Source organism: Danaus plexippus, chromosome 24, assembly GCF_018135715.1.
Source record: "Danaus plexippus chromosome 24, MEX_DaPlex, whole genome shotgun sequence".
Taxonomy (NCBI): Eukaryota; Metazoa; Arthropoda; class Insecta; order Lepidoptera; family Nymphalidae; genus Danaus; species Danaus plexippus.
In genome coordinates this window covers 2659507-2676982 of record NC_083552.1, presented here as the reverse complement: position 1 = coordinate 2676982, position 17476 = coordinate 2659507, and the positions used below count along the sequence as shown (strand labels likewise).

At 29.0% G+C, this 17476-nt stretch overlaps 1 protein-coding gene across 4 annotated transcripts in view; it reads left to right on the top strand.

The window, feature by feature from the left end:
* Window positions 1–1923: 1923 nt before the first annotated feature.
* The window catches only part of LOC116775838 (ankyrin-3-like), an 82354-nt gene continuing 66801 nt past the window's right edge, over window positions 1924–17476 (top strand). For 2 of the 4 annotated variants that reach the window (XR_009753116.1, XR_009753115.1), the window contains exon 1: window positions 1924–2173. Coding sequence is in view for 2 of the 4 variants with exons in the window: in XM_061524433.1 (XP_061380417.1) it covers window positions 2078–2173 (96 nt within the window). In the remaining 2 variants the exon portion in view is untranslated. The remainder of the gene's footprint in view (window positions 2174–17476) is intronic. The other 2 variants (XM_061524433.1, XM_061524434.1) reach the window with 1 other exon arrangement.

Sequence of the window (17476 nt, the reverse complement as noted above, 5' to 3'; positions counted from 1 at the left end):
GTTCCTTTTTTTTTAATTTCTAGGGCAGGGATACCTTTTTTTAGCTGTAAGTATACATACTTTAAATATCGATAATTTGGAGGGTTTTCGCTTTAATGTATTTTGACTTATTTTTATTTATTTTATTTTTTAAATTGACCTCTTAAATAAAACTTAAAAGGACTGGAAAATAATTTTAAAGATTATGTTGCGTCCGAATCCAATGTAAACCACGTCAAAGATAGCTGCAGGAGTACGAAAAACTATTTTGAATTCATTATTGTAAACTGGAAAAACTACAAAGAAAATATATATACAAAGTTGCTAAATTTGTATTGAATATATTTGTATATTGAGAATTCAGACGAACTGTGCTTTTGATGAACTGGTTATGTGAATGAGAGAAAATAATATTAAGATAAGAAATAGAATGCAAAAAAAGGATCGTTGAAATTGTCACTTTTGAAATGCAACAGCGTTTTGAGAGACCTTAGTATGAGAATTGTAAAACGAGTCCATTAAAGAAATCGTTATAAGTTCTTTTATAAACACTAGTCTTTATAGCAACCGAATTCCTCAATTAACAAATAACTATAAAAAAAAGTTCTTATAAATTAAATAAAGTTTGGAATAAAACATATCATCGAATATTGTTAAGAGACATATAATAATTCATCATATTTTTACCGTTTTACTGCGTCATAATAGAGAAGTTTAATCTTAAGCATATAGTGTACAAAATCATTTGCAAATATACCACTACTGATGTAATAATATTTGGTGAGGTTTTGATCAAGTTTTAACTGATAAAAGTATTAAGAAAATGTCAGCTACGATGTAGAAATAAGACGTACATTATTAAGTTATTTACGTATCAAAAATTGTGTTGCCATGTGAAAAAAAATCATGGTGTTTAACTATTTTTGGGATTTACTTTTTTTATTTATGTAGAAATCAAGATGGAGTTTTTTTTATATTTTTATATTTTTGTTTGATATAAAGTCAAAGTCGTTTCTGGTATATTATATATGAACCTTATTTTTTAAAGTCTTAAATAAACTGTCATGAATTAAAGACATTGAAATCAGAAAACAGAAACCAAATAACAGAATCAATAAAGAGTTAAGCAACATAGTCTTCTTAACAAAATATCTTATTGGGGAAAAGAGGCATAGTTCTGGTTAGAAACGTAATTTTATCCGAACTACTTTATATAATTGATGCAGAAGCAATAACATTATTGACTTTTTGAATGAGGAACTGTTCTTCTTGATTTTAATATCTTTTTAAGTATTTTAAAAATCATTGAATTATTTTTCTAATTCCTAACTTTAAAATGACTCATAAAAACGTAATTGCAAGGGCATTTTGCAGTTGAAACTAAATTAATATAAAAATAAATATTTAACCGTTCAATTTGAACGTCGTCAAATTGATAGAGTTTTTATAACTTATTAACATTTTATAATTGAAAACTAGAACAGTACTTATATGGGATGTTATGTAAGATTATAATATTGTTATATAAAACGCCATCTATCATATAGCGTTGGAATCAAATTGAAACGCGGCGCTTTGTTGAACTTGCGTCCATAAAATGTCAAATTGTCTGTGGAACTTATCTTTATATATAAATTGCTTGATTTTAGTTCTTTGTATTCTTGTAAATATATTAATAGATAATGCATATATCTTATACTTTTTAAGAAAAATATTGCATTATTTTTATAAGTCCTTATTATAGCATGATAAAAATTATGAATTAATTTGTTGCATATTAAAATAACTTAATTCTTAAATATCATAATTTTAGAAAATTAAAATGTATTGTTACACAGTTTAAAAATAGCCATAATTGTTAAACTTCAATCAATTCGTGTTTTATTTTTAATAGTCTGTGTTACCTGTCAAACTAGTTTTGTTTCATTCGTTTCGTTTCATTCGCGCTCAATGCGCCGGCTACTGCGACGTGTGGTTGTGACGGTCGCCTATCTATTGGAGTTCTCGAATCGAATTAGTGGCGTTATAATTTATGATCAGTGAAAAAAACATACAAAAAATTATCTATGTATGACAGTGTATAAATTGACTCTTTAAAATGGCTTTAGAGGGTGTAAAAAGTGAAAAAAGTGAGGAAAACGATTGTAACGTACAAAACGGCAAGGCGAACGGGATCGACAACAAAAGTAAACAGGTGAGAACCTCATTAGATTTTTTCGCACAAAGAATAAGGAGATTTTTTCAGATAAAATATAATAAAAAAATGTAACACTATTTAAGGAAATATGACATAATTATAGATTATTTTATTGACGTTATGCGAGTGAGTCGTTAGGCGGTATAATTTTGCGCAGCTCTCTGTATTGCGGCCTATGTCTGGGATACTTGGGAATAGGTGTCACGGAGCAAACGGATATGACCTATTTCGTATATTTTCAGCGTCCCATATATATTTTTACTGACCAAATTCGTTATGGCTTCGTAAATGTAATGCGTTCGGATTCTTATAATCGAGCGTATAAGTATTTTTTCATAAATAAATCAATAATTTTTTTCATGTTACATAATTTAGGCCCTCAAAAGTCAATAATATTTCTTTTTTTTGTTTAAATATACGGATATATGTTAACAGGATGATTATTATATGCAAAAATATTAAGTTTTCTTCTTTATTTATAAATTTGTAAATATGTTTCGAAAATGTTATAGGAATTAAACATAAAGTGAAAAAATGTGCAAGTGTTAATAGGGTCATATTGATTGACCTAGCCTAGTTACCCCATTAAGATTATGACATTGTATTAGATCATACTTTAAATTATATTGAAACCATTAAAAAATATATAGGTAACCAATAGGAGAAAAATCTAGAAAAGGTATGTAAGACCTTTTTACAGTTTTAACTAAAAATATGATAAAAAAAACATGTACTTCACTACTTATTTCAAGCTAAATATGAAATTGAAACAGCAAAGTTATTTAAAGCTTTTTTCATTCATTCAAAAAAATTGTTTCACATATTAGCTAAAAATTAATATTTTATATCTAAACTACAATCAATTTATAATATGAACACATCTATACTTTCATAGTACAACATTGTGTTATTCGACTTCTGTTTTATTGTTAATTTTCTCACCCCAGTAAATTTTTGGGGTTCAATGGATGAAGAGACATCTGCTGCATTGTTATGCAACACCGTCGTTGGCTACATTTCGAGAAATTTCTATTTATTCGCCCCATATTAAATCATTATAGTTAATAGTGATCACAGGTCTGCAGAGGATGGTTTTAGATTTGAATATCTCAAACGTAAACAGCGTAAATGTATGTTTGTCAGTGTGTTACGATAGAACTATTAAATCGATTTTTATAAGACAGTTTGACGCGCACGAGAAAATAAAAATGCAAAAACAGTGGATAAATAAATAAATATCTTATAATGTTAAGTTTAATGCCTCTATTATCCTTTCATACACAATGCACTCGTGTAATCTCCACGTGTTAGTTACTTAATGATTATGTATCTATTATGGTATAACAAAAATGTTAACACTCAACGTCCCTATGTATATATGAGATCTAAGACTTTCACGAGTATTCATTTAAATAAAACTAATATTTTCGGTTTTTGCTGTAACCGAAACGTATGGATTATGTAATTTAAAATAATAAAAGAACGCGTAATAATCCGAAAATATTAGTTTTATTTATATAGTATTTTTAAAGTTGGTTAAAAAAGGGTTTCTATTAAATTGCATTAGGTATTAATATGGATTGATTACACGATGTGATGTAATGCCCTTGTAGGACTTCAGCCATCGACCCCTTTGCTTTGACAAAGGTTTAAAACAAATTCGTTTTGGAAGTCAAAAGTAAATTATAGACCCATCTCATAGTAAAAATAATATTATAAGTATGTATAATGTATACATTATTTGTTATAACAAATTTTATAGTTTTATCATTGACGTTAAGCCCTTTCAATGAAACCTTGTTTAACAAGCTAATATATTTGTAATATCGTGATTATTCGCAAGTAATATCTCGTTTTAAATTATGTAGTTAATAAAAGTAAATATTTTCGATGAAAATATAATTTATTTACTACTTATAAACAAGTATATACGTAGTGTGACTCACAGGAACCCATTAAAATATATATGCTATTTAATTACCTGCCGATCTCCAAACAGTTATTTTAAATTAAAAAAACTTAAACTGAAATTAAAACGTTTATTAAACTTAAAATCTTTGACAACAATATAGCCTTTATGTGTACAATAATAAGACATATATTACGTAGAGTAATTTTAAAAGGATGTACGATTAGTGTGGGTTTGAAATACATTTAATATGTCTAGTTAATTGTAGGCATGTGTTGGCATTCGGAATAGCAGCCGGCTGTGGTTTACAGCGGCCGTACATAGCAATACATGCTGCTCTGCGTCACACTAGCCGAAATGGGCAGACGAATATTATTTTAATACAAAAACAATATAAAAAAACTCATTTAAGAGTACGAAAAATTAAAATACTCTCCGCATCAGTTAAGACGTGTTTTTTTTTTTGTTGTATAAATCTATAATTAATTACTTCATTGTATTCTCTAGTGACGTTCCACTATATGTCTATCTTCAGCTAACATCAGTTTCATCAGACTAAGTACCATCTAATCATCGTATACACAACATTCGACACTCGCTTGTGATTTATCGTGCAATAAAAAAGTACTTTATAGTTCGGATCACTTTTAATCTCAATTGTATAGATAAAACAAATAGATTTAACTAGAGCTGTCTTGTATATTGATATCATTAAATATTTATACATACGCACATGACAATACGACGAAATGTACTTAGTGATATTCGCATAATGTTATTAAATTTTTTTGTGTGTACACATTTTAAAGAAACTAAAGTTTTCGGACACTAAGTGGTTTTTTTTTTAATTACATATTCCCGACGTTTCGGTTCCTTTACAGCAACTTGATGAAGACGACGGGATGAAAGTGAAAAAAATAAAATAAAAAATACGCGTAGTATATAGATACCTGAGCTTCATTTAAATTCAGTCTGATTGATGATTAATAATCTTTTAAATGAAACTAGTATTATTCGGATTTACTACGCGGATTTTATTATTTAAAAACTACATAATCCCGACGTTTTGGTTACTTTGCAGCAACCGTGATCACGGGCAGACGAGGTGGCAGATGAGATTAATAATCTTTCACTGTTAAATAATTTAAACCTTTTTTTAACGTTTATTTTAGACTAATAAAGTTATTTGATTTTTTCTTTAAATAATACTTATTCAATATTTTATATCGCAGTAGTGGATTTGTTAGCAAAACCTTCGCTTTCTGCTTACTTAACTAATCGGCACGAAATTTTAATTATATAGTCAATTATACTGAGACGGATATAGAAAAAACATCCGAGAAAAATAGTAGTTTTAGACATTTGATATAATGTTCACATATATATGAAGTATGACTTGAAAAATACATTATCAAACAGTTAAAACCGAGGTCAGAACTTAGTTATATAAAAATTATTCTGTACTTGTTATACTATAGGCATTCTCTGGAAAGTTCTAAATCAATAGGTATTAAACTATACCGCAGTCAAAACAAACGTGATCTTAAGTTTTAAGCCTTACTCCGTACATTTGATCCGATGTTAGGGGGAAGGCTTCGAACACTCGGGTTACCGGAAAGAATCCTGTCACGGAATTCAGTGGAATTCATCAACATTTCAAACATTTCGTTTCGTTTGAAAAATGAGTTAACGGAAAATTATAATTATATTTAAAAACTCTTTAACGTCTTTATCGTATAAGAGTATAGCGGACTACATAATCATTTTAAGTTCCCACATTTACGTTTTATAATTAACATAGTAAATTATATGAAAATTTCAAATTCAAATCTAACCTTAACATGGGTAAAATATTCAGTTAATTAGTTCTTAACAAATAGCAAGTCCACTGTATGTCATTTTCATATAAACTATACTCTGAAACATTATTGAGATACTTACTATTTTGTATACTAATTAAAATTCTTGAGGACCTACTCCACCTGCCATTCTCTTAGAGAGACATGGCGTTTTTTTTTATTTAAAAATATAAGTCAGTAGAAAACTATACGTACTATTAAGTGTATGGTATTTATAATATATTGCTTAAAAAATAATTGACTAATTGGCTAAGAATTGACAACGAAATAGAGTTGTATCAATTTTTTTTTTCATATGACTTCAGACCTTATATATTGTTTATATTATTACATATACTTATATATTTTATATAAATTATGTAACACATGATATAAATTTAAATGGTTGTTATATTTTATAATAATTGTAAAAACTCTGAATATCATTCCATTCATTTGACTTTAAGTAAATTGTTCTTCAGAAATGTGAAACATCTCTGAGGCTTTCACGAAAGCACCCTTATCCCCTGTCCCCTTTCAACCCCCTCCGTGGGTGGTCCCTAAAATGCTGACGTCATTAGCAACACCCATGCAACCCTCTCAGACGGTAAAGAATTTAAGGAGTTTGTAAATTTAAGAAAACATGAAGCTTTTATAGTCTGTATGCACTTTAAAATATTTGCAGCCAGTAGCCCAATTACCTTATAATATATTATATAACTAACGTATAGAGATTTTTGAATTAAAATTTTTTTTTTTTTATAATGTATTAATATTCATATCAGTAGTTTTAATAGTTTCTGCTATAAGACGTAACAAGCAGACGGATAGACGGTGAATTATATTGTTAACTAGGATCAAACACGTTTTATCTTACCGAAGTTAAACAAATTACTCTTTTATTACTTTGATTTATATAACAACTTTTATACGGCTCGTTCATTGGATCTCAAAATACCGCAGCGTCCTTGAGTCGTCCTTACAGAGATCTGCAAACTACGGGAACGTTTGAGATAAGAATGATAATCTATACTATGTATATTGAGTTGACAGCATTTTAATTGATTTAATTGATTTTTCAAAAGAAATATAAAGCTTTAAACTTTGTTTATATGTAGAATATTATAGAATAAACTAGTGAGTTTAAGGAATCAATTATTTTTATGTGCTAGTTGTATATTATAAAAAAAAAGAACATACAAAATGCCACACGTCTAACAAAAAAGAAGTACATATACATAAAACAAAAATTTTCCAACGTTCATAACACTTCGCTTATACCAAGTATATGAGAAATGTTTTATACAACTTTATTACTGTAAACAAACCAAGGACAAAAGAGTTTATGAAAAAAAGTTTTTATTCGTAACCAAAAACAATAAATACGTGGAATGTTTGAAATTGGAATTAAATCGGTAGTGAAACACATTATCTATTAAAATGTTCCTAAGTAAAAGCTATTACTAACTAAATTAACTTTTTCTTTTTAATGACTTCAACGTTTAGACGAATTTTTTTTACTAGTGTCTCAAAATAGGGGGTGGGTAACAATGCTGAGGGGTAAACGTTGTCGTCACTTTGATCTCGAGTTATATTAATATGCGACCTTGAATATAGTATATAGTTTACTTATAGACTTGTTATTCTTATATTAAAATAATAAAAAGAAGTGTTCTGTATGTTGATACTCTTATACGATATATTTTCATTCATTTGGTTAAAAAAAGTAATTTAAATTACACAGGGTCATGTTTAAAATAAAGAAACGTGCGGCTTTCTTATTTTGGTACTTATAAATTCTAAAGTCCAAATTAGTAAACAGTCCTGAAAAATCTGACAATGACTTATATTTGTGGAATAATTTGTGAACTTTGACTTAACGTTCAATATCGCATCATAGCGTATTAATTAAAAATATCCACTGAATCAACCGCAGAACACAATGGCCTCAGTACAATTCAGTTACAGCCTTGATCAAATAACTATATGCTGAAAGGAAATTGTCCGTCTGTAAACACGGATACCCGTCGGGCCCCTACGCTTTATAAATAAAATATTGAATAACATGAACCGACATCGGTTAGGGATGTGAAATGTTTATAAGTTCATCGATAATATTAGATTGTTTTTTATCGATAGTACGACCACCACTTCTGAACTCAGCAATTATATATATAAATATGTGTAAAACGCATTTTTTAAACATTTCTAATTATGTACTTAAGATGCAAGAACTAAATTCCAACCAAGGAATTGCTTGCTCTTAAATCATATGTGAATTTATTTTAATATCTCAGTAAAATACAAAAAAAAAAAAAACTAAATAAAACTTTACAATTCAAGAAAAACAATGACCTTATAGAAAAATGGAAAGGTCAGATTATTTTAATAGCTTCAGTCACAAAGGGAAAGGCTTAACGGTAGAAAATAGCGTTAGTTTCATAGCGTAAGCCTTAATAGGTTTTAATAATCTAGATGTCATCCATGCAAATTAATTTAATGATCTCCAATGGGATTATTTAAACAGTTTAGCCTCTTCAGGGAATATCAGCTATTGGCTTCAAACGACTCGTAATAGAATAACGGTATTAATACTTCCTTCGCCTTATTATTTTATATACACTTTATAGACAGACATCAAAAGCATGTGTGAAGCTGAAATTTTTTTTTTTTAATTTATTTCAGAACGACGATGCTGTCAATATATGATGGTAAAATTATACCTACTTATTTAATTTTAATGTAGTTTTTTCTTTCTTTGATATAAATTATATAATTAAATTGAGTAAAGTCTGTATTTTAAGTATATTAAAATAAAATAACGCGTACAAAATGGAAAAGTTGTAAAAAAAAATAAGAAAACTCAGTAATTTTTTTTTGCATAATTTTTTTTTTAATAGTATAATCTGTGCCTTTTGTTACACTTTTTTACATACTTCTGTATAAAGTACACGGTTTCCGAATTCTTAAACACAGTGTTGATATACTCTTTTCGCTATCCGTTATAGTACTGGCTGAATTTAAATTATTATACGTAAAAGTCTTAAATTTTTTTGAGTTTTTTAACAAATTTCTTATTTAGCCTAACCTCCATATATCTCAGTAACGGACGTGCAATTTTCGGCTACAGAATCATTGTAATAGTAATGGCCACTTTGTCGTAATAAGTAGGTGTATTAAGGTAATAATATTAAATGCTATATAGTGACGTATATAAAAGTATATGTAAATCATTCTTCCAAATTGGTCTATTGATGTTCAAACGAGATGCTTGCGCCGAATAATCAATACGGCCCATTGTTGATTTGTTACACAGACGGACCCGCAATTTATCTTATTATATGATGTTCTGTTTGTTTACTCTCGCTATGTTGAACGGATTCTGGTACATTCTGAATTGGTGTGGAAATAGACTTGAACAAAGGTCTCGAATTGAGATCACAAGTATTTTGAAATTATAGTTAAATTCGATTGCCATTATCTTTAAAAATGTTCAGTAATCAGTAACTTATTTTGCAGTAACGTAAATACGAGTATTATAAATGTATTTCACGTATGTTTGGTTTCGGCGACTTTAATTTTGTTCTTAATAAGTATGTCATATTTATAATACTAAGCTTATCATCTATAGTTAGGTATACCTACTTAAGAGCTGTCTGGAGGGTATTTTTTTTTTAACCATTAATCCTCTAAAATATATTTGAGATAATTTTGTCACATATATATTACAATTATATTTTGTAACTAATTAAGATAATAGGAACTGATAAAGAAGAATTTAGACAAATTATTTTTTTAAATATGGCCTTCATCCGTGCAAAGACGTGCACAGTATATTCTGCCAGTATCTTGTAGTGTAGGTATATATAGATAATTATTTGCTGAAAAGAATTCACTGTCGGCATATTACATAAACAAAAGAAAAAGTGAAGAATGTGAAGCAATTATCCAGTCAATGTTTTTGTGAACATTTTTCTGTACAGGAACAGAAAATTCCAGTCGTTAATTTTCTTGCCTCCCCCGTATATATGACGATGACTTTCATGGAAGGATTATTATATATAATGTAGGATATTTAAAATTTAAACATACAAACATTTAACGTACTAAATGTATGGAACTTATGAGAATATTTATTTATTTTACGTGTTTGAACTAAATTCTGAAAGCTATATTTTATTCATATTTTATTATATACAACTGATTTTACATGTCATAACAATAATGCTTGTATTGAAATTACGCAAAATAAACGTAGAAATGATTTAAAATATGAAAACGTCTGTAAAAAAAATTAAATATAAAACCACGGGCCTATATGAATAAATTTTATTATGTTTTCATCACAAAAACATTTAAAAATTGGTTCATTTTCCGTCTCATATAGAATAGCGAAAAAGACAAGCTCTTCAAAAGACACACTCGACTATTGCCTGCATTCTACAGAGCGTAGATTCATCTAGTATCCTTTTTAGCTCGGAAACTTGCTATTACTATACTTACTGAGGCCACTCAATCCATTATAACGTGTGGCAATTAGTAGCGTTGAACATTATTCAACTTATAACTAGAACCCTTAAGAATTTTTAAAGCTGCGAGGTCTCTTGACATTCTATAGCTTGCACCTAACCTTGCGCTTCACCTAACCTAACCACATTTTATTTTGAATTACAAGCATTATTGACTATTAGGCAGGACGTTTGGATGCGCCAATGTCTTTATACATGGCTCTCGATTATTGTTTTTAAATTGCAGGATCTAATTCCTTATATAATTTGGCACCTACAATACAGCAGTGCAAAACGTCCAATACTTACGATTGTCTCTATAAAACAGTGCTTGCAAAGCGCTTAAAATTCCCCAATAAGATATTTAATTCTTTCGTGCTGGATACCATTTTATTGCAAAAGGAAACGGTCTTAATAGTTTTGCTTTAATTATATGAGTTTTATGAAAAGTATTTTTATATATTAAGATCAAATAACATTTTGTAACCTTTCATTAATTAAGTAACCTTTGTCCTACCTACCTTATAATTTTTTATACAAGATTATTTCTTTTATACGAACAAAGATAATTTCGAGTAGTCAACTTCAATTAACTTAAAAGGTTGAACGCCTACTTATAATTAATTAAAACTCAGCAAAAGAAGACTGAAGTGAATATTATAGTATATATATAAATGCTAGTAACTTTATTTGTTTGTAGTTTTATTGCGTGTTATTCTTCAGTTAAAAGAGGCCGCTCTCGTCTTTCAATTTTTTATTTGATTCTCTTTTAGTGGTGACTCGAATATTGCAAATTTTAACAGCGAAAGTTAGTAAACAAATCCTGACTATAGCTCGTAATAATATTTACGCAAATCATTTTGATTTATCCGTCTTTTAAACATACATCATCAAACCAATTTGTAATATAAGTCGAAGTAGGATACAATATGAATGTAGGTGAGTGTATTCACGAATGTTTGAGACTCGAGAAGTTTCCTCAAATCATTTCCTATCCATGTACAATGTTTATCAATGTATGGAGACATTATATGAAAGAAATTTATCTTAATATAAAACGTTAAGTAAAATCTAGTGTAATGTTAACATTAAAGGAATGTCGCGCCTTAAAAAAATACATCAAGAGGTTCGAGACCTGGTAATGTTAATGAATTTTTCATATTATATTTTCTTATTTTAATTGATATCTATTTTAATATCCAGAGTTTATTTGGTGAAGCCATATAGTATCGCATCCGGATCTGTTAATTTTATAAATAAATTGTTGGCAATACACAACACCGAAAATATCTATAGCTATCAGAGACGGTAATAGCCATTACAGTAACGGGATTCGTTGTTACGGTTTGCAAAGCGCATTAAGAATTAAATACCATTGTTGTTCATTAAACCATACAGACTTTAACGGCCGCTTGTTCACATTCAAAACTTCCATAGAAGCAATTGTAACCTTAAAATTTTATTCCGCAATTCATAGCCAGGCTCGCGACTCGCTCTTTAATATCGACGTATTCGTTTGGTTTGGTATAATAAAAAATATTAAACTAAAATATCGCGGTTTGATACTGCCAATGAAACATAATGGTTTTATTTATTAATATGATTGAGGGAACTATTAACATTTTTTGCACATTTCGTCTATCTCGTCTTGTCTAGTACTGGATTAGCGAAAATAATCGCCAATGAACATGAATTGGTTGTGATTAAGATAATCGGTTTATTTAGTACATTAACTTTATTACCGGTTATACAAATATAAAACAACCTGTCAAGTACGATTCATTTTTCAACGTTCTGCGTATACTAGTTGTAGAATTCTAGGTCAACGGAAAATATGCTACGAAAATTCAGACGAAATACACGTTCCTCAATTTGATAGAACCACAGACCTGAGTATGTTCATTAATTTGGCTTTAGTTTCAACTCGATACTTAAACGCTTTTAGGTAATAAAGGGTTATAACAGACAAACATACACATGGACAACAAAGGGTTTCATAATTTCGTAAAAAGGGTCCAAAATTCTTAAAAAAGAAGGTATTTCTTTTAATAAAAATAAAAATAAATGAAAATAGTTTAAGAATGCCAGACCGTAACTCAATATCCGCTACGATTTTTGTTGCTTGACAAATTTTTGATGGGTTTTAATTTAAAAAAATATTATTGAATAAGGAAATATATACTTTATTAAGATTTCAGCAAGAGATCAAATGATTCGAACTTTAAACACAACAAAAACAGGACAAATCCGATAACATTACGTCCCAAATCCAAACATGTAAACACAAATTATACCATCACTGTATATAATAATAAAATAATGGCTACTAAGTGTAATTATGGCTTCCAATTTGTGTTCCATTCGTGTGATCATGCCAACACTAGGGCTGGGCTGTGTTAAATATGCATGCGAACGCGATCTTTGACTTAATTCCTCTGATGTGACCTAGTTCCATGCACTTACACCATCACCAGCTTGTTTGATGATAATTTACGTACTGTTATTTTGGCTATTTTTTGAAGCATTTTAATAGCTCCCTCGAGTTTGTAATGTACTCATTCCCATGAAATAATGTCTGAATCAAATTTTAATGGGAGTTTATTTTCTGTTTAAAACTAATGTCATATGTACAATTTTCGATACTAATGGTTTATTATATATATTTTTTTTCCGTAATCAGAATGCAAATCGTGTTCGTAATATTTCTTTTAATTACTCCTAAGTATATATATTATACAAATATGACGTCAGACGTCTGTGTGTAATAATCTCTTCTTGAATTTTGAGTTACACAAGTTTACGTATACGCTGGCTGATTTTATGTTTTAATGATCTTTTTGTTTACATTTTTCCCGTGTGATGCTTTTCGTCTGTTGACCTATAAAATTCAACTATAACCATCGGAAGTATGTTCTAACATAGAACTAAATTCATCACGTTTTATAACAGAAAATGTTGAATCTACCTAATACGCCATTTTGTATTCAACACAGGAGGGTTAACAACCTTACTTCAAAATGTGGGCTTCCATGAGAACAGCTAAATTGCACGAATACTTCTAACTTCGCCATACCTAGACGCGAGTAGTGTTGTACGACGAACCACTAGTTTTTTCATTTAAAATCTGTTTGTAATCCTTTATAATATGTTAAAGAATAACGGAAAGCTTTTTGAAAAATTGTGCATTTGTAATATAAAAAAAAAATGTATAAAGTGCTTTCAAACTATTGTAGCACTTGGCATAGATCCTTTTCCTACATAAGCACTCACAATCGTACTTAACGTCAAAGTTTTATGAGCATGGGTGTATATGTTCGATAGTCTCTCACATAAAAACTCCCCAACATATATCTGTACAACTTTAGACATACAGTAATCAAGTCTGAACACGTGCTTATAGTACATGGACTAAAACATTTACAAAGAAATTAAAATGTATAGTGCGAATAGAATTTAAATTCTGCGGGCTAGAATCATTAAATTGAATAAAATAAATACGTGAACATTATTTTCTAGACCAAAAATTTTTTTAAGCAGCATATTGTTTCGTTTCAGAATAATCTTAGTTTATTGACCTCTTATAGTGACTTTTCGTTCACTCACTTTATATAACTGATAATGAAAATGATATGCCTAATACTTATGGCCACGGTTATATTTATTTTATTATTTCTTATAAGAAAAAAAGACATCAAAATGTAATATTGTCTACACACGAGCGATACTTACATCAGCTATCGCTCTAAAACTCACGCTGTATTTGTGAACGTAAGCCGTTAAATGCTGTTCAAAGACGTCCATGTGTAGAGGCACTTATTTCACCTCTACGTCAGTCATAGGACTTCTTTCCTCATCGGAAGCAGGCGTCTCATGACGTCATCAGATGGCCAGCCAAGTGAAAATAAACAATGGCCCGAGAACCCTGCGGTTAAAGGCATTTGAAACCTGTTATTTAGTGGGTTTTAACTGAGTTGCGTCGTACTCGGAAATAACTCACTTTCCTTTGTCAGAAGCAAAAGCAAGTAGTTTAATATTAAAATTATAATTAAATATCGCATACATATATCGATACATATATCGCATATATTATAATTTCGTGAATTTTTATGAATGTAAATGAAAATTGTAGTTGATTCTTTATTTAATAAAATTAAGCATATTAGTACATAAAAGTAAAGCAAGAACGTATATAATAAAAATATTATTTTCTTGTCCGTATTTATAATCTAGCTTTGGATCTCACACCTGTCAATTGTATCTGTTAATTATTGAGCTAATATTCAATACTTGACATGTAATGTAAAATACTCTACTAACAAGTAAAATGCAATGTATTGAATTAAAATTGTTATAGTCGTTCCTTAAGAGATATCGGATAAACAGACAGACACAAAAAGTAAATGTTTATAGATCTTACTTTAAATAATATATATAACAAAAATAAAATGAGAACACAGTTATTTTAAAGCATGGATACAAATTATATATTTGGAAACATTTTACTAAAAAACTATTTCTTTACAAAATCAATGTTTTGTTCTAGTGTGAGTGTTAATAGCTTTGTATTTTGACCTTCTGAACACATTAATTTGTTATATAAAATTGGATAATTTCATTTTCGTAAATAAAATATAGGATCTCCTTTCAAGCAATATTGACTTAACTCAAAAGGATGATATTATAACCTTAAGAAAGGTAAATTAATTATTCTAATGTAATCTTAATATAATGTTTTACAAAAATCAAGACGGAAATGTTTCCTATAACAAAAATCCAAGGAATGAAAAGCAATACAAAATATAAAAAGATTTTGATCGAAATGGTATATAAGTATATACGAATATCTTAGTTGTATTTTAGATCTAAATAAAAAACGGTTAGAGCAAATTGTAACGTGAAGTAACACTGGGTCTGGAGGCAAGTGGAAGTTAGTTCATACAGGGTTTGAACTTTGAAGTATCCGGCGTTTCAGGCTGTCAACAATAAAGATACCGGCTACTGATGATAAAACGACATAGTACGTACATTAAGAGTACAGGGATACTTCCAGAGAGGATAAGTATTGAAATTGTTGCCAAAACGGCAGTGTTACCTCAGTTAAGTCTATAAAATATTTAGATCGCTTAACATCAGACTGGCTGAACGTTTGTTTACCATCGACGTGGTAGAAAAAAAAAACTTAAATATTCTATGCCATTTATAATGTTATCGTGAGCCTATAAAGGCTATATATAATAATACATTTACATTATATTCTCTATTTATGTACTTTCAAAATAAATGTTTCTATTATTTTGCTTATGATGTAACAAAAAATTTATCAGTCTGTTTGTTTTGACTTTCTCCGAAATGGCTGCATGGATTTGGACCGTATTTATCGTACGTTAGTTGATGTTACGATGACGTATTTAGGTTAATTTAATTTAAAGAAAAAAACACGAAGACTATGACGCGGGAGAGAAATAAAAATTAAACACGTTCTTAAAAATATATTAGTACTGGATTATTTTAGATTAAGCTCCCTTCATTTTTTTTATAAAGACATTAAGTATTATAAATAAATGATATTAATATGCACTTTATACCTAAATGTACATTGTACTCGGTTTAAATTTTTTATCCAATATAAAGGTCTGATATGGCAATGGTCAACAAAATCATTTGGTAACATAAATACATACACTTTAATGTTATTAAGTTTGTTCTTAACTCGCACAGTCGTGACCGGAATATGAATATGCGTTTTAAAATCAATGTTTCTGCCATATTTTCCTTAAACGACCACTTAGAATTGCAACTTTACTTGATAATTGTAAGGAATGCAACTATTGATAGAAAAGTTTTAATCGAATCAGGATTCAAAACGATAAAAAAACGCGTTTCAAATGTATGAACGAGCATTTTTTTCATATCAGCCACAGAGCCACAAGTTTCATTCGTCATTCGAAACAAGAGGGACGGCTTTAATTAAAAAAGGGTTTGCAGACAATACGCGGCTTAACTCGCATAATATGCGTGTTCATATCTCAGATATTTCAAAGTTGTTAAAAATGAAAAAGGTTATATTCTGGCTGAATAGAATGGTTACAGTATTTTTATTCCATTTTTAAATTTTCTATTGCCCGTCAGAATTCATTCTACAAATATAGATTATATAAATGCGACCAATCAAAAACAGTGGGTGACTTGATCAAAAATTACGTCATCCTGTTTCGCGTTATTTTGTAATTTAGTTGTTATGGCCATTATACTTTGTCTCGTATGGATATGGGATAAGAATATCAAAAGTCAAATATAAAACAATGTAACACAACAGACGTTTTGTATTAAAAAACTGGTTATATGAACTTGGCCTATATTTAGTACATAATATCAAACGACATAAATTTTATATTTACTGTATGTAATTTTAAATTCATAATATAAATTACCAAGCTTAGACGTTGTCTTAATTAAAACGCCAATGTGTTATTTAATTTGTTTTTTTTTATATATGGAAACAGTGACGTCATTTGACGTACTTTGCCGCCATATGCATACCGCTTGTGTCAAATCCTCAAATAGAGTAGTGATGTAAGTAAAGTATGAAATTCCATGTAAAAGCATTTAAACGGAAATCGAGGTCAGATTTTAATGTTTTAACTTTATTTTTGGTCAAAAATGTCGCTTTTATTCTCAAAATTGCCGACGGTGAGTGTTATCATATCAATAAGCAAATAACAGGTTTATACGGACCTGTTTGAGACATTCGATGGAGCTGTTTATATTATCTGTGTCATGTAGGGATTTGGCAGTCACCTTGTCAGCCGGCGAATGTAGATTTGAATACATTAAGATAATTCTAAGGTTATTGGCAACATATGTGCAAAATTTTTCTTGAATGCAGCGTTTTTTTTTTTAACATAGCTAAGTCCTTTGTATTTCTTTCTCTCATAAATTTAATCAATGTTTTCTTTAAATAAATCTACCTACTTGTCATTATACTGTACCTAAACATTGTTTTGTATCATTAAATTCTTAATTCATATTTATTTTTAAATTTATT